Source organism: Vulpes vulpes, chromosome 12, assembly GCF_048418805.1.
Source record: "Vulpes vulpes isolate BD-2025 chromosome 12, VulVul3, whole genome shotgun sequence".
Lineage (NCBI taxonomy): Eukaryota > Metazoa > Chordata > Mammalia > Carnivora > Canidae > Vulpes > Vulpes vulpes.
The window spans coordinates 163,768,464-163,789,913 of NC_132791.1; the positions used below are offsets into that span (position 1 = coordinate 163,768,464).

The following is a 21,450-nucleotide window of genomic DNA, read 5'->3' on the forward strand; positions in this document are numbered from 1 at the left end:
GGCTTCGGACACAAGACAAACCAGACATTCAGGGTGGATGTCTGTCCTGTGAAGTCAAGGGCAACAGAATTAGGGACATGCTGGGAGGCTCAGAAAGGCCAGCTGCAGAGGGCAGGACGACCAACTCTGACCAACCTCTCCACTCTGGAGCAGAGGGGCCCACACATGGCCAGTGCATGGAGGCCCAGGGCTTCTGCCTCCTGTGGCTCGTTGGTACCAGGGATGCTTCGGTAGGGTGAGCAAGAGAGGGAATTCCAACAGGCAGGTCTTGCCCTGCCCAGGCTTGGCCCAGCCCCTGAGACCATGGGCCCTCTGAAGAGTCATCAAGGGCCTGGGAACACTCGGGGCGGCTACTTCAAATGCCTTTCAGGAATACTCAAGAAACCCGCAACACCGCCAGGGACACAGGCCAAAGCCTTTTTGATCCACATGGGGCGTGTGCTTGCGGCCTCTGGCCTTGATCCTGGCATCCCACCTCCAGGAAAGAATTGTTTAAATATTGGTGTGTAGCATCAAAGAAGAGCAGAGAAATAAGAAATGGACTTCTCTGTTAATTGCCAAACCGAGAGCTGCGAGGGCCCCCAATACAAATACCTCCCTTAAAATAAGCCCTGGGGTGGCCACACAGCTGCCCCCTAATGGAGAGGTGAGCTTGGATCCCCAACTGTGAATGGGTGGGTGTGAGCAGGACCCACAGGCCATTACAATGGCTAGCTTTCCTCCTTCCCTCCCTAGAAGTGTTACCCACCTTAAAGAAATACATTTCCTCACTTTGATTTTTTTTTTCAACTAATCACTTTGATCATCTTTCCCTTTTGTCCTGAATCCATAGGCGTAGGCACCTAGGTGGTCTTGACCATCCTTGGACCCAACGAAAGGGGCTGGAGCAAGGAGATAGGGGGACAGTCCTGTATTGGTGGAGGGGACTGCATTGTTGTTGGGGGAGGGTAAGGTAAATGGTCCCATTAGGAGGAAATGGGTACAGGACCCCTGAGGATAACACAGCAATACCAAACTGTGGGCGCCTTCCTGTGCATTTATCAGCATATTTCCATTCCAGGGGAAAACTAAAGCTATATATTAAAGATCTTGTTTCCAAACACTGACTCTCCTCTCAGGGGCCAGTGACAGCAACAGGGGAGATGGGAATCCAGGTCAAAGTCCCTGAGATGCTAGGTTCCATGGAACTGACTTCGACACCACCCCCCCTTCTGCCATGAGCTGAGCTCTGAACTCTGACCCCTTGGCTCTCTCGCAGAGGGGGCACTGGACCAAGTGCACTGGCCAAGGGAGTACCCCACCTGCGGGGGGACGAGACAGTCACCCGTTGACCTGCAGAGGAGAAAGGTTCAGTACAACCCCTCCCTGAAGGCTCTGAAGCTGACCGGCTACAGGATCCAGGTGGGCGAGTTCCCCATGATCAACAACGGCCACACAGGTAAGGGCAGGCGGCAGGCTGCTGTCCAGGGGTGCTCAGCAGCAGGGACGGGTGCCAGATGTCAGGATAGCACACAGGACATGTAGAGTGCAGACTGGGAGCTAGAGGCCCAGGTTGGAGGTCACACCCCCTGTCCCAAGCTGCAGGCAGGGCCTCTGTCTTTGGCCTCAATTCCCAGCTGGCTCCATCCTTTCGAGTTAACCTCTCCCCAGGCTCACTCTGACCCAGTCACTGGGAAATCCAGCTGCAGAGGCAGTGCTGCCAAAACCACTGACCTGCCTGCGTGTTCTGTGGATCAATGCCCTGGGCTGATTTTCCCTATTTTCTGTACTGAGTCTGATTGGCTCCAAACGCCTAATAAGCAGGCCCCATATTTCTTGAAGGTGATTTTTGTTTTTTAAGATTTTATTTATTTATTCATGAGAGACACAGAGAAAGAGGCAGAGACATAGGCAGAGGGAGAAGCAGATTCCCTGCGGGGAGCCCGATGGGGACTCCATCCCGGGACCCTAGGATCACAACCTGAGCTGAAGGCAGACGCTCAGCCGCTGAGCCATACAAGTACCCCTTTCTCAAAGGTTTTAAAAAGAAGCTCTTGAGATCTTGAATTGAGTTCTCTTTGGGAGGTTGGACAGGAAAAGGCTGGCCTGGGTCTTGGGGACTTCTGCTTCGGGAAGCCTGGACTGGAACAACTGTAAAATCAGTGCTTTCTGGTTACTGAGCATACTTTTGATTTTCCATGTGGGCCTATTCCTTCTGAGCCCCATGATATCCCCTGCTCCTGGCAGAAAGCATTGTTTGCGGGGGAGGCCAGGGGCCCTGGAGGCCAAAGAACTTAAGGTCATGAGGTCTCTAGTGACTGAGCCAGACCCAGGCCCCGGATGTCTGATTCTTCGACCGTGTTCTCCTGGGACCCCTCCCCATCCCACTTCCACCTGGGCTGGACCATGGGTGCATGGGGGTCACAGGACTTAGTTCTCCTATTTGTACAAGTGAGAAGATAAAACCAGTTGCCCTTGGTGGGGCTGGCAGGCACAGGAGGGAAGAGATCTGTAAAAAGCCTCAGGCACATGTGGTCTGGGTCACTGAACTCCACAAATAATTCATGAAAGCCTCATTTTATCATTAATGGCAAGCTCCAATTTCCAAAGTTACTCTCTGAAGCTTCCAGCAGGTTGGCAGGTTGGAGCTCCCCCTGTTCTGCTTGCCTTTGATGAAGAGAGGCCAAAGGTGGCAGTTGAAGGCAGGGGAGAAGTGTGGTTGACCCCCCCAGGACAGTCAGCCTGAAACGGCAAAGGATTGAAAACCCCCCACTGGTAACAGGGGCTGTTTGTGTTGCGTGCCTGCTGTGTAGGGCTTCATGCTGAGGTCCCTGGTGATGTTAGGAAGATCCCAACTTCCTGGGGCGGGGGGGGGGGGGGGGGGGGGGGGGGGGGGGGGGTGCTTGCAGCAGCTCCTTTTTCCCAGTTTGGAGAGGACCCTGGACCTTCCTCCTATGGGCTGGCTATACTGGGCTCTCTGGATGCTGGAAGACTGTAGGATCCCCAATCTACCACACATCATATCCAATGTATTGGAAAGCAGTCACAGCCCTCATTACTTATGTTTTTTGATGTAAAGTGTTTTGAAAGATTTTTAGAACTCTTTACAATTGGCTTTTCATTGTTAGCAAGCTCTGAGCTTCAAGCATTCTACTGAGGGAAAAAAAAAACCCATCCTAACCAACAAGTTTTCAAATTAATAACATTTGATGAGTAAGCTCAACAATGAAATTGATGTGATGTAATTAAACACTTATTAATCTTGATTTTGCAGGGTTCTTTTTAGATCTTGGAACCTAAGATATATATATTTACATATATATACATATTTTATATACATATACATATTTTAATAGACTTATATACATATTTTTAATAGACTTCATTTTTTAGGGCGGTTTTAGGTTCATAGCAAAAATAAATAGAAAGTGCAGAGATTTCTCATACACCTTCTGCTCCCACTTACATTGTCCCCCCATTATCAATATCACTCAACAGAATGGTATATATTTTTAAAATATTTTATTTATTTATTTAAAGAGTGAGCAGGGAGAGGGGCAGAGAGCAAGGGAGAAAGAATTTCTCTCTTTTATTTAAAGATTTTATTTATTCATGAGACACACAGAGAGAGGCAGAGACACAGGCAGAGGGAGAAGCAGGCTCCATGCAAGGAGCCCAGTGTGGGACTCGATCCCAGGACTCTGGGATCATGCCCTGGGTCAAAGGCAGGCACTAAACCACCACCAGGGATCCCCCCTGGAGAAAGAATTTCAAGCAGATTCTGTGCTAAGCACAGAGCCCAACACAGGGCTCTATCAAACAACCCTGACATCATGACCTGAGCCAAAAATAAGAGCTAGTTGCTTAACTGACTGAGCCACCCAGGCACCCCCGGAATGGTACTTTTTTTTTTTTTTTTTTTTTTTTACGGAGGATGAACCTACCTTGACGCAACATAATCACTAAAAGTCCACAATTTGCCCTAGGCGTCACTCTTGGTGTTAGACATTCTACGGGTTTGAGCAAATGTAGACTGACATATTATCAGTACAGCATCATTCAGAGTATTTTCACGGTCCTAATTTTCCTCTGTGCTCTGGCATTTCATCTCTTCCCCTGATGCCGCCCTGGCAGCCACCGATCCTTTTGCTGTCTCCATGGTTTTGACTTTTCCAGAATGTCACAGGGTTGGAATCGAAGAGTATGCAGCCTTTTCAGAGTGGCTTCATTCATTTGGTAACACATTTAAGTTTCCTCCATGTCTTTTCGTGGCTTGATAGCTCATTTCTTTTTAGCATTGAATAATATTCCATTGTTTGGATAGACCACAGTTTATCCACTCACCTACTGAACGACATCTTGGCTGTCATTCAGTTCATAATTGAGCAAGTATAAATAAAGCTGTCATAAACATCTATGTGCAGATTTTTGTGTGGACCTGTTTTCAGCTCCACTGGGTAAAGACCAAGGAGCATGATTACTGAGTTGTATGGTAAGAATATGTTCAGTTTTGTCTTCCAAAGGGGCCATACCATGTTGTGTTCCCACCAGCAGTGAGTCTGTTCCTGCTGTTCCCCAATTTGGTGTTGTCAGTGTCCTGGATTTTGGCTGTTCTGACAGGTTTGCTGTAGTATCTTATTGTTGTTAATTTTGTATTTCTCTGGCGACATACAATGTGATCTCTCTTTTCAGATGCTTATTTGCCATCTGTATATCTTTGGTGAGGTGTCTGCTAAGGCCTCTGGTCCATGTTTTATTTTATTTTATTTTATTTTTTTAAAGATTTTATTTATTTATTCAGAGAGAGAGAGAGAGGCAGAGACACAGGCAGAGGGAGAATCAGGCTCCATGCAGGGAGCCTGACACCGGATTCGATCCTGGGTCTCCAGGATCACACCCCGGGCAGCAGGCGGCGCTAAACTGCTGCGCTACCGGGGCTGCCCTCTGGTCCATTTTTTAATCAGTTGACTGTTTTCTTATTGTTGAGTGTTAAGGTTTCTTTCTATATTTTGGGTTGGAGTCCTTTATCAGATGTGTCTTTTGCAAATATTTTCTCCTAGTCTGAGGCTTATCTTCTAAGTCTCCTAATAGTGTCTTTCACAGAATAGAACTTTTCATTGTAATGGAATCTAGCTCATCAGTTATTTATCTCATGAATCCCGTCTTTGGTGTTGTGTCTAAAAAAAGGCACCACCCCACCCATGGTCATCTAGGTTTTCTCTTATGTTATATTCTAGGAATTTTATAGCTTTGTATCTTACATTGATGTCTGAAGCCCACTTTGAGTTAATTTTCAGGACGAGTATAAGTTCTGTGTCTAGATTCATTTCTCTGCATGTGGACGTCCAGTTGTTCTAGCGCCATTTGTTGAAAGACTCCATTGTATTATTGTCTTTGCTCCTCTGCCAGAAATCAGTTGAGTATATTCATGTAGGTCTATTTCTGGCCACTCTATTCTGTTCCATCGATCTATTTGTCTATTCTTTTGCTGAAACTACATTGTATTGATCATTGTCACTCAATAATAAGTCTTCAAGCCAAGTAGTATGAATCCTCCAGCCTTGTTCTTTGTCATTATTTCATTGGCTACTCTGGGTCTTTTGCTTCTCCATGTAAGCTTTAGAATCAGTTTGTTGATATCCACAAAATAACTTGCCAGAATTTTGATTGCATTGAATCTACAGATCAAGTTGAGAAGATCTGACACCTTTACAGTATCAACTCTTTCTACCCAGGAGCACAGAATATCTCTCCATTTATTTATTCATTGATTTCTTTCATCAGAATTTTGAACTTTCTTCATGTTGATCTTGTACACACTTTGTTACATTTGTACATAAGCATTTAATTTAGGGGAGTGCTGATATAAATGGTATTGTGCTTTTAATTTCAAATTCTACTTTATATTTACACTTTTATGTGGCCCATTTTTTATTCTTAGAGTCAACTGGTATAAAATTATATTTCAGTAAAAAGAAATCGAAAGCACATTTGGATATTGAGTCAAACTTAAATTGTTACAGAAGTTTCTAAAGCTTATTCTCAATTTCCCTATTTAGTTGTGGACTTGTAACAGTTGGTGGACCAGTACTCATTGATAAATATATATTTATTTTTTTATCCACCCAAAATATATATTCATAGACTCCCAAAGAGTTTAGAGACCTGAGACATTGGACCTCCAGTGTCCAGTGGGAGAAATAGCACTGTTCTCTTAATAGGTACTATCAGCCACTCTGTTTGTTAGGCTCCTTGAAAGGACAGACGATCTCTCATTCATCCTTCTATCTCCGTGCCTGGCACAGAGCCTGACACAGATCAGATGCACTTGAGGGGAAAAGACTTACATGGGAGAAGATAAATCCCACAAGTAGGTGCCCATGAATGATGTAGGGTTCTCAGCAGGTTTTGATCTCTGGCAGCTACAGGAGCAAGGCTAGTTTTGTCTTTAAAACAAACAGGGGTGCCTGGTGGTTCAGCGGTTGAGCCTTTGGCTCAGGCCACAATCCGGGATCCTGGAATCAAATCCTGCATCACACTCCCTGTGGGAGCCTTCTGCCTATGTCTCTGCCTCATGAATAAATAAATAAAATAAAATAAAAAAAATAAAACAAGCAAAAAAACACCCAAAGCCCTTTTCATTCTGAAATAGTTTTAGACTAGAAAAATTACAAAAATAGTACAGAATTCCCATCTACCCTTCTCTTACTTCCCTTAGTATTAACATCCTAACCTTACTACCTTGATACAACATGATCAACTACTTCATGGACCTCCGTGAATTCCATCATGTTCCCATAGATGTCCTCTCTCTGGTCTGAGACCTAATCCAGGACCCCACAATCCATGTGGCTCTCCTTCTCCTTAGTCTCCTCCAACTGGAGTCAGTTTCTCAGTGTTTCCTTGACCTTCACAACCTTGCTGTCATGTCTTGAGCACAGAATATGCTCAGATCCCGTGGATTTCCTGGCCTGATAAGAACATGGTTAAATTAGTTTCAAACAAAGAGGAGCAACTTCTGCTGAAAGTTAAATCAATTTTCAGAATCTGGGAGGTTAAGCAAGTTCATTTTGGGGGACAAGTATTTGGCCTCACATTTTCAAAGGCACAAGAACATGCCCTGAAGCGCTGCCACTTTTCAATCCAGCCTGTGCCATCCTGTCGATAAAACTTGAGCAAAACACTTGGTCTGCAGGAAATTGTGTTTTGGGGAAACATACTGTCAGGAGTTTTGTCATTGCTCGTGCGGAGCTAGCTGTCCAACCAAGAGTCTCTGGCCTGGTGCTCCACTTTTCACTCTCTTGGCACAGATGACTGGCCACATCTTCTTTTAAAGGCTTTTCCTTTGTTTGTTTGTGTGGTTTTTTTTTTTTTTTCATGTGAGCATTGATTTGGAGGCTGGATGCATTTTAAGCACTAAATACAAAGCTCCTGCTCTGCTAAAGAGCATGTTAAAATCTTTGGGGCCAGATTCCTGCTTTACAGCATGAACTTAATCACCGCTCCCTGCTGCTTTCGACACAATGGAAGGGAAGAAAGGGACATTATTGATAGATATCGAATACCTAATACTTACTCTTTAAGAAAATCTACTTGTTTGGGCGCCTGGGTGGCTCAGTGGTTGAGCGTCTGCCTTCAGCTCAGGTCGTGATCCTGGGGTCCCGGGATTGAGTCCCACATCAAGCTCCCTGCAGGGAGCCTGCTTCTCCCTCTGCCTGTGTTTCTGCCTCTCTCTGTGTCTCTCATGAATAAATAAATAATATCTTAAAAAAAAAAAAGAAAGAAAATCCACTTGTTTATAACCATCTTTGATGACTTTAAGTAGAATGACCTGGCTAGCAGAATAAATGCTACCTGTTCCTGTCTGAGTCCTAAATTATGTATCTCCTCCTAGATATTTTCCTTAGTCACTCTCTACTGTCACTGTCCCGTGTCTCTCTTTCGTCTGGCTCATTGCAAAATGCAGAGGTGTCTCCAAGGCCTGAGCCAGTGAAGTGAACAACAGCAGCTAGGTGACCAGAGTGACCTCCCTGGGGAAGTCTGTAGGGCATGGGGCAGGAGGAAGTGGGGAGAGTAGCTTGTTGTTCCGTTGGCAAGAACCCAAGACTTGAATGCATTCATTGATAACCAGATCATGTTAAACCCCAGGCCAGGAGTTCATGTGTTTCCTGAATGCTGTAGAATTTGGTCTCTTGTCTTTTGAAGACAAGTGGAGGCCTGTAATGGTGGCATCCTGCCCCTGCCATGCCCCATTCTTGGCCTCATCTGCCCTCCCCACTCCCGTGACCTGTGTGCCTATGAGCAAGTCTTTCCTTTCCAACTCCCCAGGCTGACTTCCTTGTCCACAAAATAGAAGTGCTGAAGCCTTACAGGGATGCTCCCTTCTATGGAGTGGGTAGGTTATCAGTTGGGCTATTTCTAAAAGGCTATCCAGGATGACTGCGTTAAACACTTTATCTTGGTCTCATAAGCAGTACCCTGGAGTAAAAGTCATCAAACTAGTCCCAAGAGGGCCTCCTTCCTGTTCCCTACACTGTGGGCAAATTATGAAATTGGCCAGAAGTGGAGAGTAGAATTCTGTTGTCCACACCCACTGGCCAAATCTGTTAGGGCATCCTCCTTCCCTAGGGCTGGCAAGCTGGCCCTGCCACTCATGGTCTTGCCCATGACCTCCCATTCTGGGTAGGAAGGTGTGTGCCCTACAAGGGGTGCCTGCCCAGCCCAGCTCACCCACGGCCTGATCTCCCATCCTGCCCTGTGTGCCAGTCACCTCCTCCCCGTGGGCACCCGTGCTTATGGAGTTCTAAGCCAGTGTAGTCCTGGCTGGCCCCATATGGAGCTGTCTGGTCAATGGACCTAAGCCGTCCATATGCGTCTGCAGTGCTTGCAGTCCTTGCTCGTCTTCTCCTCCAGTGCAGATCAGCCTGCCCCCGACCATGCGCATGACGGCCTCTGATGGCACCGAGTACATAGCTCAACAGATGCACTTCCACTGGGGTGGCGCGTCCTCAGAGATCAGCGGCTCGGAGCACACCATCGATGGGATCAGATTTGTGGCTGAGGTACTTTGAGGACCCCGGCCAGGTCCTCTTTTCTTCAAACCCTACAGTCTCTTTCCTTATCAAAACAGCCAAAAAACACTGCAATGGTAACAGTCAAGTCACCCCAAGGTTGATTTTTTTTTTCATTCATTCACAACTATGTATTGGTCCCTGCTATGTGCCAGGGGTTCAAGCAGGGTCTCCCCTCTCACAGAACGCACAGCAACCAGGAGTTTACAGCCCATAGAATGGGGAAAGCCCTCTCTGGTTTAAGCTGAATTTCTATATGTTAGATTTGCAGAGTTCTCTCCTGCAGAGGTCTATCCTTAGGGTAGCTACAGTTTACAGTGTCCTCCAGGGCAACGTGATTCATGCCACACCTGTGAGACCTCAGGAGAACCCAGTGTCCTCATATGATGAGCCCTGCAGACATTGCCAGCTTGTCTACCTAGAGGGAGGTGGGGTCAGGGAAAAGCACTTAAATTACCATCCCAGAATCCCACTCATGCTCTTTCCATTCTTGGGAGAACTTTCTGGTCTTGATAGATCTCATACCCAGATGGAAGGCAGTCAGAGTTGTTTAGGAGGGATACGCTGAGGCCTTGGGTGGAGCATCTTTCTCTTCACTCTTCCCTGAAAATCCAAAGCTTTTGAAGTCCAAATGTACTGCTATTGTTTTATCTTTCTTGCTCCCACAGATTCACATCGTTCACTACAATTCTAAATACAAGAGCTACGATATAGCCCAACATGAACCGGATGGTTTGGCTGTGCTGGCAGCCCTTGTTAAGGTAGGCTGAAACTATACATGTGAAGTCACAGACTGGTGTCCGAGGTATTAAATGTAGACAAAGGGTCTTCCTTCCTCTCCCCCCTCATCTGTTTCTGAGCTCACCATTCTTGAAAACAGACTCGGTGAAACCCTTGCTCATAGTCACTGTGTTCCTTCTGTGATACCAATCTTGGGGACCTTGGATAAGTTGGACAACCGACCTAAAAGAGCTAGGATCACAGCACGGTTGACCAAACATAAACCAGTCTGAGGGGTGGGGGAAGTCAGCAACCTGCCAGATGAAGGCAACACCTCTGCTTTTCTCAGAGAGTCTGGAGGGTAGAAGTTGCGGCAAGGTGGCAAGACGTGGTCAGTGAATTCAATTTCCTTCAAACAAGTGTTAAGTTGGATAAAATTGCCAAAAACAACCATATCCCTGCTCTGGAAATGGAACAAAGGCAGACAAATGGAGGCTTTTATTTGCGAAAGGTGGCTAGAATTTTGAGTAAGAACAATGGGGCTCTTCCTATCCCCACCCTCTAGTTTGGTCAGCAAGGTAGTTTTACTAGGGCAGGCTGGGCAGGAAAACCAGTAGCTTCACTGCCTGGGGGTGGGGGGTGCACTTGATCTGGAGTGTGAGTTGAAAACCAGTACCCCAGACACTATCAGTAAAAGTGACAAGCTTGACACAAAAGGCTGAAAACAGAGGGAAAATTTACAGCTCTGATAATCTGAGGCTGCAATCCTACCTGAGGAGAGTGTTAAGTGGCAGACCAATCAGAAATTTAATGAGAGATCCTGCAAATGAGAGACCCGCAGAAGGGCTGTGTAAGCTTCCCAAGATGGCCTGATGGAAAGGAAAAGCTGTGGCTGACCTGGTAACTGGCCGGACTCTGAATGTGCTTCTCAACTCATATAGACCCATCAGCGGAGGGTGCAAATCTTATGGACTCCTGGGGTTTGAGCACAACCTCTCCTGAAATCATTGACTGATCACAAAGCTATGCTGCCCTACATGGTTCCTAGAATCCCCTCGGAATCCAAGCTAAAAATAAGATTTAAGAACAGAGCAGAGACATCAGCTTGTGTACATGGCTGGGGGAACACATCTTGCAGGTGAAAGAGAGGCAAATTATTAAACAGATACACAAACAAACAAACAAAACTCTCAGGACAATTTCCAAAAAGTCAGAACTCATATTTACTAACATATATTATCTAAGATGTCAAGTTTTCAAAAAAAGTTGGGCATGCAAAGAAATAGAAAAATATGATCCATCTTTAGGAGAAAAAAAATACAGTCAACAGATAATGACTCTGGGTGGACTCTGTGATTTAGCAGACAGAGCTTTCAAACAACTATCATAAACATGATAGTTTATGATACATGATAATTAATGTTCAAGGAATTGAAAAGAAACTGTTGTTCAAAGAATTAAAGGAAAATATAATGACAATGACTCAAAAAAAAAAGGAAATCTCAATAGAGAAACAGAAATTATAAAAATGCACCAAATGGAAAGTCTAAAGTTGAAAAGTTTAACAAATAAAATGAAAACTTCAAACATGGTCTCAAAGTAGATACAAGGCAGCAGAAAAATGAGTCAGTATATTTGGAGACAGATCAAAGCAACTATTCAATCTGAGTAAAAAGAAATAAAGGATTGAAGAAAAATGAACAAAGCCTTAGAGACACATGGGAATAAGATCACACAGCCCAACATAAGGGTAATGGGAGTCTTGGAGAGGAGAAAGAGAAAGTGATAGAAAAAATACTGAAGAATCAATGGCCCCAGATTTCCCAAATTTGATGCAAAAAATAATTTACTAACCCATGAAACTGAACAAAGCACATGTCTGATCAGAGTCAAAGTCAAACTGTTGACATCAACAAGAGAAAAAGAATTTTTCTTTTTCTCATAGGGACCAACTTCTCATTAGATACAAGTCATCAGACTGTGGAATGACTGTCCATCAGGGATCCTTTATCTGACTAAACACCCTTCAACAATGAGGTGAAACAAAGGCATTCCCAGATAAAGAAAAACTGAGATAATTGCTAACAGATCTGTCTTACAAGAAATATTACAGCAAATCCTTCTGGCTGAAAGGAAATGACATTAGACAGTGACTCAAATACACAGAAAGAAATGAAGAATGCTGGAAATCGTAAATATAGAAGACTATATACATATATTTTTGTTTTGTCTTCAAAAAAAACATAAGGTTCTTTAAAGCAATCATTAAACCACTTATTGTTGGGTTTACAATACACGTGGATATGATATCAATGACAAAAGTAGGAAAAAAGGCAGGAAAGAAGTACAGCCTAGCTTAGAGCAAAGTTGCTCTATTTTATTGGAATTAAGTTAGTATTAACATGACGTGGGTTGTGACAAGTTGTATGTTGTGCAGTAGCCCTTCCCTTCTCCTTGGTTTCACATTCTGAAGTTTTGGTCATCTGAGGTCAAGTGCAGTCCAGAAACAGATGTTCCTCCTAGCGATGTATTCCAGTAGCCTAACACTAGGTCCCAGCACCCATGTCCTTCCCCTCCTTCATCTCGTCATGTAGGCATTTTATCATCACACATCATCACAGGAAGGGTGAATGCAGTACAAGATGTTTTGAGAGAGAAAGACCACATTCACATAACTTTTATTGCAGTATCTTGTTATAATTGTTCTATTTTATTATTAGTTATTGTTGTTAGCCTCTTACCGTGTCTAATTCATACACTAACTCTTATCACAGGTGTGTATAGGAAACAATGTGGTGTTTTTATGGTTTGGTGCTACCCATGGTTTCAGGCATCCATTGGGGGTATTGGAATGTATTCCCTTTGGATAAGGGGAACTCCTGTAATCGCTGGAGCAACCATTATAACTAAAAATGGTTAAATGGGACACGAAAAGTATTTGTTTGACCCAAAGGTGGAACAGGAACAAGAAACCACGAGGCACCTAGAAAACAAATAGTGAGTGGTCATAAATCCAAGAAATTGGAATTCATATACAGGGAAAGAATTGGATCAACACCACCACTGTTGGAAAAGAACCATTGAAAATTCACCTTTTTCACCAAAAGCAATTTTTCTGACTTCTAAAAAGTCAATGCTCATATGAAAAAAAAAATAGGGACCTGGCAGTGGACAGAGTTGGAGCAGTTTTGCCTTGGACAGATGGCTGTCCTCAGCTCAGTCACGAGTCCTAAGGATAAAGAAGGGAGCGCAGGAGACCAAGCCCCCTCATCACAGTGAGTCCACCCTGTCCACAGTCCCTGGGGCTATCGTAACAGTGACTTTTGGCCATGTCCTGAGGACCTCACCTGTCACCTCTGAGAAAGCTTTCCCTGGAAGCTGCCAAAAGGCTTCAGTCTTGTCTCCCTGGAACAGACTAGTGGGGCCAGGTAGTTGGTGGCCAAGAACAGCCAGGCGATCTCTCCCCGCACAGCAGGGACACCAAACAGCTGGATTAGCGGAGACAGTACCAGATGGAGGTCCCTTTTCCATTCGGTTAACTGCTCTGTGTTTCTCCTACAGGTCGAAGATTATGGTGAGAACACTTACTACAGCAACTTCATTTCTCACTTGAACAACATCAAGTATCCAGGTGAGTAAAGTGCACAGCAGCCGCAGGAGTGTGGGGTGGGAACAGGGGGCCGAGAGGGTGATGTCGGCAGAGAAGGTGGCATACGGGCCCTGCCTGGGGAGTTCCCCACTCCCTGGGCAAGGACTTTTGTTCTAGCAATTCCTGCTGTTGGCTCAGGCTGTGACCCTCTGGGAAACCTGTTCACAAACACCATCTGTGATGCCCACAATTGGAAGCTCTGGAAGGCCGGGGCACTACCGCCTGGGGATAGCTTTACTTCAGTGGCTCCAGCAAGTAGTGAGGACCGTGGGCACCAGAGGGAGATGTCCTCCTTAGCTTTAGGCCGAGAAAAGCCTCACGCCTGAAGCTCCTCCTCCCTGGGCCTGGACAGGGCTGCTCTCCCTTTTCTGTGCCTCCAGGAAGCCGAATTCTTGTCTGAGTGGCTGCCTACCTCTACCACCTGGGACCTGAGCAACAACCACATCCGCTTTGGCTACCTCTCCAGACTCCAGCTCCCTGACTTCAGTTCCCACCCCTCTGGGGAGTGCCTTGACCTCTGACCCATGGGCCTCCTGCTCTCACCCCTGGTCATGCCCCCAGGCTTCCATCTCTCTTTGCCCAGCTGAGACTTTTTGGCCTTCTGCTGACACACTCTGCATCCCCCTCCCCCCATCCCTCCACGAGCTCATCTGACAAAGCTCCAGACAATTCTCACCTACTCAGAGCCTAAAGCCAAATGGCTGGATGTAGCTGGACAGACACACAGATGTCTGACTGCTGTTATTTTTATTCATGGCTCCAAATATGAACACATATTAGCACTGCCTGGAAATCCTAAAATACCCTCCAGGCATTTGCTTTTCCCCTTTCCAGAATTTTTATTTCACATTCTCTCCTCTCCCTGGAAGCCCCTCTGCCCTGACCCCAGCTTCCCCCCTGGAGCAGATTAGATGCCTTGCTCCCACTTCACCGAGAAGGCTGTCAGATGCTCGCTCATCTTCCTAACCCATGTGCACCTGACTAGCTCCATGTCCCCTCCTGTGTCACAGTGGGTGAGAATCCCTGCTCCTGACCAAGACGACCCCTCCACACCAGCACCCACCACCCCTCTCTCCTAGCGCCCTTCCTCCTGCCCGCCTCTCTTCTGTCCACATCACCGATTTCTTACTGTTCATCCATCATTCCACTCAGCACACAAATCTGTGCTCTAGTACCTCCTGGTTCAAAACACAAACCAACACACGTATCTTTTGACCCAGCCACTTCCCCGCTGTCACCCCATCTTCTACCCCATTTGAAGCTCCCTTGAAAATGTTGCATGACGGTCCTTGTTCTCTTTCCTCATCCACCCTCGGCTGGCCCTGGAACACCACCATACCTTTCAGATCCCCTGTGTTAGATCGCCTGGCCACTTCTCTTTTTCTTAATTGACCTGGAAACAAGCATCCACCACACCTGGCTTTTGTTCTGGTCACACTCTGGCTCACCCCCAGCTCTGCTGTCTCTGTTCTTGCTATAATGATGCGGGGCACCAGCTCTGCCTTCCCTGGGGACCTCATTCAGTCTCATGGCCTGGATTGCCCTCTCTGGGCCATGGACTCCAAAAATCTGTATCTGGTCCTCCATGCAGGGACAGTATCAGGCAGGACAGATGAGGCAAAGCAGACGCAAGAACCAGCTGGCTATTTTCCGGATAGTTAACAACGCCAGGAGGAGAAACCATAGGCCTGGGGTATAAATGAGGCTTTTCCCTGACTGCGCTGACTTTAGATATTGTTTCTACAAACCAGATACATTTCCTTTTCCAATCCGATAAATTCCACTTCTGATCCCTACTGCCTACAGCACTGGGCTCCCTCTCAGCTCTGGATTCCTTTATCCAACTGCTTACTTGATATCACCCTATGGATCTAAAACTTAATATGAACGTGGCCTAAACATAACTGAGCTCCTTACCACCCTCCCCCCAAGGCTTGTCCTTAAACCGACTTTCTCATCTCAGCAAAGGGCATCATAATGTATTCCATTGTTTAAGCCCCAAATCCCAGAATCACTCTTTTTTAAAAAATTGTTTTTAAGTAGGATCCACCCCCAACATGGGGCTTGAACTCATGACACTGAGATCTAGAGTCTCAAGCTCTACTAGTTGAGCCAGCCAGGCGCCCCTCCCAGGATCATTCTTGATTTTCCTCTTTCCATTATCCCTCACATCCAAACCATCAGCAGGTCTTATTGTTTTTACCTCCCTGCTTTCCACACTCTTGTGTGTAAGCTGAGAAGTAGAATTGCTGGATCATGTGGTAATTCTATGTTTAATTTTTAAAGTAGTGTCATATGGTTTTCCATAGTGGCTGCACTGTGGTTCGGAAATTCTTGATTCACTTAAATATATAACAATGATGAAACCAAACCTATGCACTAGAGCCCTTTAGAAGGTTGTATCTTGAAGTCTTTCCAATAACACTAACATTTAGAATTCTTTTTTTTAAAATTTTTATTTATTTATGATAGTCACAGAGAGAGAGAGAGAGAGAGAGGCAGAGACATAGGCAGAGGGAGAAGCAGGCTCCATGCACTGGGAGCCCGACGTGGGATTTGATCCCGGGTCTCCAGGATCACACCCTGGGCCAAAGGCAGGCGCTAAACCACTGCGCCACCCAGGGATCCCTAGAATTCTTTTGCCTATTCATGGGAGTATGTACTACTAGATTCTGATGCCTTGGTTTAGTGAGCCTATTTATGTCTACATAAAACCTGTAACCTCTTTGCCATTAGAAAAATGCAAAGTTCTTAGGGAAAGTGAAATAAAATTCAACTCAACTCTGTATTTTTTGATAGTGTCATGCTGAGTTCAGGGGCTCAGTGTCATGACATGAAAGGAAGAGAGATTCTCTTGATGCACTGCCAGAAGTCTCTGGACATCCTGCAGAAGCCCCTCTCCCCACACCCACACCTGGCTGAGCTTGGTTCCCAGGGTCATGGCAGGATGAGTTCAGGACCGGGTGCCTGGACCCCTGCTTGGTTCTGATTCTGCCTTTCTAATCTCTATCCATTCATTTCTAAGTGAGCCCAAACCAAGGAATTTTGTTCATTCTTTGGGAGATCTTACCAAGAAGCCCCTGGCAGTCATAATTAATTTCTTTCATTTATCATAAAGCGTATCCTCTGCCCAGCAGCTGTGATGATGACAGTTTTGCTCATGAATATGTTCCTATGCGCGAGGTCAAAGGCCAGACTTTATAAGCACACCCCCCTTCATTCTCACGGCAATCCTATTGAACATTACCTTTCACAGATGAGGGAGCAGCCTTTGAGGAGTGAGCACTCAGCCAAGAGGAGGTATCTGAGTGGGTCTCTCCCCATAGTCTTTGCTCTTAACCCCTTCTAGGAAGCAACAAACTGGGGAAATGTTTCTAATGATCAGCTTCTATGTTCTGGTGAATCAGGAGATTCAAACATGAAGCGGCTGTCCTAAGCCTGAGCTGTCCTAAGGAGCAGCAGTGGTCCCTAACATTCCTTTGTCTTTTGTCACCTCTGTTAGGACAAAGCACAGTTCTAAGTGGCCTTGACATTGAAGACATGCTGCCTGAGAACACCCACCACTACTATACCTACCGTGGGTCCCTCACTACTCCTCCCTGTACTGAGAACGTCCATTGGTTTGTGCTGGTACATCATGTCCGGCTCTCCAGCATACAGGTAATACAGCATCACCTCACCAAAGTCTCCCCTTTTGATTGCCTGGGTGACAAGAATATGCCCCTCCATCTCACCTAATGCCAACACCTGGGCTCCCGGGGTGCCTTCCATGCACAGGCTCCTGGGCCTCACCTCTATCACCATGGGCGATCATACTAGTACTATGGCAAAGATGAGTAAATTGAGGCATCAGGGAATCCAAAGAACCACAGCCAATGTAGCAAAAAGACTGGGACCTGACCCCAGTCAGAGGAGAGGGACTGCATGATGAAGGCAAATATTTACTGAGCACTGCTTCCACCAGGTACTGTTCTAGGCCCTTGATGGACAGAAGCCCTGTCCTCATGGAGCTTACATTCTAACTTCATAAATGGCTCTATGCAAGGACAGTGTCCTTGCTCTTTACCATGCTAGCACGCCTGCAGCCCATTGAGGAGAAGAGTTGGGTCAGCTACCTTTTGTTCCCCAGCATAGCAGGGCGCATAATAAACAGTTTGTTGGGTTAATTAAAGGACGAATGTTATTGAGGTTGCAGAGGCAAGGCTGGCATTTCCTTCTGGGTGATGATTTTCTTCAGGAACAAACATATCTTTCTTAAACTTTTCATTTCCCCAATGGAGGAAAAGGTGGAAAGATCCCTATTCAAGGATACACACACACAAATCTGTTTGCTTCTTTCTCTCCTTTCTACTGGTGATCAAATACTCATAGAAAACAATTAGAAGAGATGGTTGAAAGGATGGATGGATGGATGGATGGATGCTCTGCCTGCCACATAGCAGAACTAAGATCTTCTAATACCTGCTTTATCGGGGTTATAAAAATAAACCCAAGCTCTAGTTCAATGGCTAATTACACTCCTTTAAACCAGCCAGTACTCCTTCCCTCCATAATTTACTTCATGTGGCCTGTAGACTTGGAAGCTTGAGAATTCCATATTGGATCACCAGAATAAGACCCTCCACAGTGACTACCGCAGGATCCAGCCCCTGAATGGCAGAGTGGTGGAAACCAACTTTGTGAATCTCCCTAGTCAGGGTAAGATCACCTCTTGTTTATCCTTTGCAATTTTTTGAGTCCTGTTTTCTTCCTTCTCTGGGTGGACCCGTATCTTCTGGCAGTAGTAGGGGAGGGAGAGTCATCTAAAGGACAAGAGCCCAGATGGGCCATTCTGTATAGGGAGTGTGTGGACAGAGGAGATGGCTCATCTTCCCAGTCCAGGCAGTCATGCCAGTGAGTAGAACACAGACCATAGGGATGGACAGTTACATGATTCATTATCTACTTGGTCTTGGCCAGACACAATAGGAGAAGGGAGAGATGCTCAGCAACATCCTGATGCTCCCATAAAAGTTTAGGCTCAAGGTAACCTCATTAAATACAACTCAGATTATTTCCCTCACACTTTTATGTTGGTCTGTTCAAGCCCATCCCCAACTCCCACACATTCCCTCAAGGTGGGGTTAACTAGAATATTGTTTACTGCCTTTTCTTGGGGATCATGCCCCAGACACCAGGGTGCTAGAAGTACGCATGACCCGTCCAGCCTCCCTGGGGCCCTCTAATGCCCTGGGTCAGGCTTTTTGGCTCACTTCATTGTTGTGGTTGCAAGAATGTAAATGTTGGGGCAGCCCGGGTGGCTCAGCGGTTTAGCGCCACCTTCGGCAGAGGGAGAAGCAGGTTCCTTGCAGGGATCTTGATGTGGGACTCGATCCCTGGACCTGGGATCATGCCCTGAGCTGAAGGCAGAGGCTCAACTGCTGAGCCACCCAGGTATCCCTCACCCCAACTTTATATGCATCTTTCAAAACTTTTAAATCTCCGGGCATGCTTCCCCTCCCCACCAACAAAGGCCCATTTGCGATTTTCTTCCCATCTTTCCTTCCTGGTGCATTGATTGTTTTCCCTTGCATTTGTTTGCTTCTCCAACAATATTAACAGAAGAAAAAGGACACCAGTTATAATGATCATTTCCCCATATTATACTATATATGATATTAACTACAAATTCCTTTTCCAAAGGGTGACATCCTCCTAAGCAGGTCCAAATGCTAGCTGGCTAAGCCAAAGGGCACAGAGACCCACTGATCTGCCTCCTTATATTCTAATTTTGCCACGTCCCCATCTTCCCTAATAAGTTACAGTAGGCACATGAAATTGCATAGTTTCTCATATGCTAAATCTGCTCATTCCACAAGGCAGGAGTGTCGCTCCAATTCACCCTCAGGAGAAAGCTTAGGTGTTTTAGATATCCGCCTCTCTGACCAAGATGCCCCACACTGCAGTTTGCCTATATGTCCATTTAGCTCACCCTTCTGAGACTCACTGTTTAGGATTATTAGGATTATTACTTCAGCTCCTAGTAGATAGTGAGAAGGCTTTGCCCCCCAACCCAGCCAGGGGGCCTGAACAACGGCCTCTCTTTGCTGTTAAGAGAATAGAACTGGGCATCTTCTTGCCCCACCTGCCCTCAGACCCAGACTTCTACATGGCAGCTAGGTTCCCAGTCAGCCTGGTTTGTATCACCCACCCGATGCCTCAGAGTTCCATCGAATTCCACCCCCAATGGCTTAATACTATCAATCAACCCATCAATAAGGAATGACCCAACAAAGGTGTTCGGTTACAAAAGCAAGAAAATGGCCAAATATAGATGTCTTGCAATTCATTTATTAGAAAACACCTATGTCTTCTTAAGGTAAGGGCTACTGAGCATCACATGAGAAACCAAGGACCACGAGTAGAACCACCTTTGACATATCAGCCCTTGGACTCTGGCAGCTTACACGCTGAAACTCAGACACAGTGAAGGTGCTTGAAGCCAATGGGATGGGAACATGCAGGCATCCTAAGGAACCTGAAGTCCTTCCCTCCAGTACAGGTGTGGGGAATAGTGTCTGGCTGCCCCACATTCTGTTTTCACGAGGACCACCAAAGTCTTGACCTTCCTGTATTAACTCTTCTTTTTATCGCATATAATCTAGGTTCTGAGTTCCAGTTTTACGTAAATAAGCTCAACAATAAGATTGAATACTTGAGAAGACTTCTCGAAAAGACGAAAGTGGAAAAAAAACTGCACAGACACCAAGCTTGAAGGGAGAGATGTGTAGGAGGAAGAGGTGGCCCTCCCCCAGCTCTGAGAAATCCTACATCGGGATCTCAGCCTTCCCCTAGGCTCCTGTTTAGTTTCTGATTAAGACCATCATCCGTGAGCAGAAGTGAGATGGTTTAAGGGTATGAGAAGGGGTTTGTGAGATGACAATAATGGGAATTGATTGGAATAGAAATTTAAAGGAAATGGAGCCCTGCTTACCTTCCTATCGAATCATGCATGTTCATCTATGTAAATTAAAAGCAGCCCAGACTGTGGGATTTTGGGTGTAATAAAATATCTTTGGGAATTTTTCATTGGAAAATTTCTCTTTTCTATTCCTTTGTACTACTTTGAATTTGTCTTCTTTGCCCTGCCCTCAGGGACACAGGTGATGGGACAGAGATCAAGGTGGGAGGGGCTCCAGTTCAGAAAAAAGGAAAGAGAGTCTGTGTTGGGAGCTTATTAGTGGGGAGGTCTGGAGCCCCGGCCACGCTGTGTGAGCGAAAGGGAAATGAAAGAGCAGGAACATAGGGTGCCAGGAGAGATGGGAAAGAGAGAGGATCTGGAGGGAGGACTGCCCTGCAGATCCTAAATCAGGTGGTGGCTGGGACTCGTCGCTGGAGCCCCATTCAAGTGTCAGTTCTGCTACTGTGTCATGATTGCACACTGTGATAATCACCTTTCAGGCCGTGGCTTGAGGAAATTTTTTTAAAAATATTTTATTTATTTATCCATGAAAGACACACAGAGAGGCAGAGACACAGGCAGAGGGAGAAGCAGGCTCCATGCAGGGAGCCTGATGCGGGACTCGATCCTGGTACTCTAGGATCATGCCCTGGGCCTAAGGCAGCTGCTCAACCACTGAGCCACCCAGGCGTCCCTGGCTTGAGGAAATTGATACATGTTCTGCACTGAGGCCCCCTTCTTACCGCTGGTCCCTTGACCCCCCATCTCCGACCTGGCCCCTAACATTCCTCCCGGTTCCTTTGTCTGCCTTTGTTTCACCATCTCTGACTTCATTTACCACTCAGGGCTGTCCTCACTGAAGCCTCATTTCCCCAGTTTAGTGAATCAGAAGCCAAGATGCAGGACAGCCAGCTGACTTGGCCACCATCTCCCGGGTAGAAGACGGTAGAGCCAGGGTCTGAATCCGGGTCTTTTCTATCCATGTTGTGTTAGTTACCTAAAGCTTCCCTTCCATGTGTACAAGCTTTGTAAAGCACCTTCCACGTACCAAGCATGGGGCCGAGGACTGGGGCACAGAGATGGGGCGGGAG

The 21,450-nt window shown here is 46.1% G+C and overlaps 1 protein-coding gene across 1 annotated transcript; it reads left to right on the forward strand.

The window, feature by feature from the left end:
- The first annotated feature begins 1,263 nt into the window (after positions 1–1,263).
- CA6 (carbonic anhydrase 6) lies at positions 1,264–20,485 on the forward strand. Its single transcript, XM_026004896.2, has 7 exons — positions 1,264–1,438; positions 8,893–9,041; positions 9,719–9,811; positions 13,332–13,401; positions 16,922–17,079; positions 17,994–18,117; positions 20,064–20,485. Exons 1-7 carry the CDS (start codon positions 1,417–1,419, stop codon positions 20,171–20,173), a joined length of 726 nt encoding a protein of 241 aa, XP_025860681.2. The 5' UTR covers positions 1,264–1,416; the 3' UTR covers positions 20,174–20,485.
- Positions 20,486–21,450: the final 965 nt, after the last annotated feature.

Excerpts from the sequence above, each read along its gene's own strand:
- CA6 (XM_026004896.2), top strand. The coding sequence starts at position 1,417 with ATGATCAACAACGGCCACACAG. Across the intron at positions 1,439-8,892 it reads GATCAACAACGGCCACACAG|TGCAGATCAGCCTGCCCCCG; the intron begins GTAAGGGCAGGC and ends CTTCTCCTCCAG. Across the intron at positions 9,812-13,331 it reads TGCTGGCAGCCCTTGTTAAG|GTCGAAGATTATGGTGAGAA; the intron begins GTAGGCTGAAAC and ends TTTCTCCTACAG.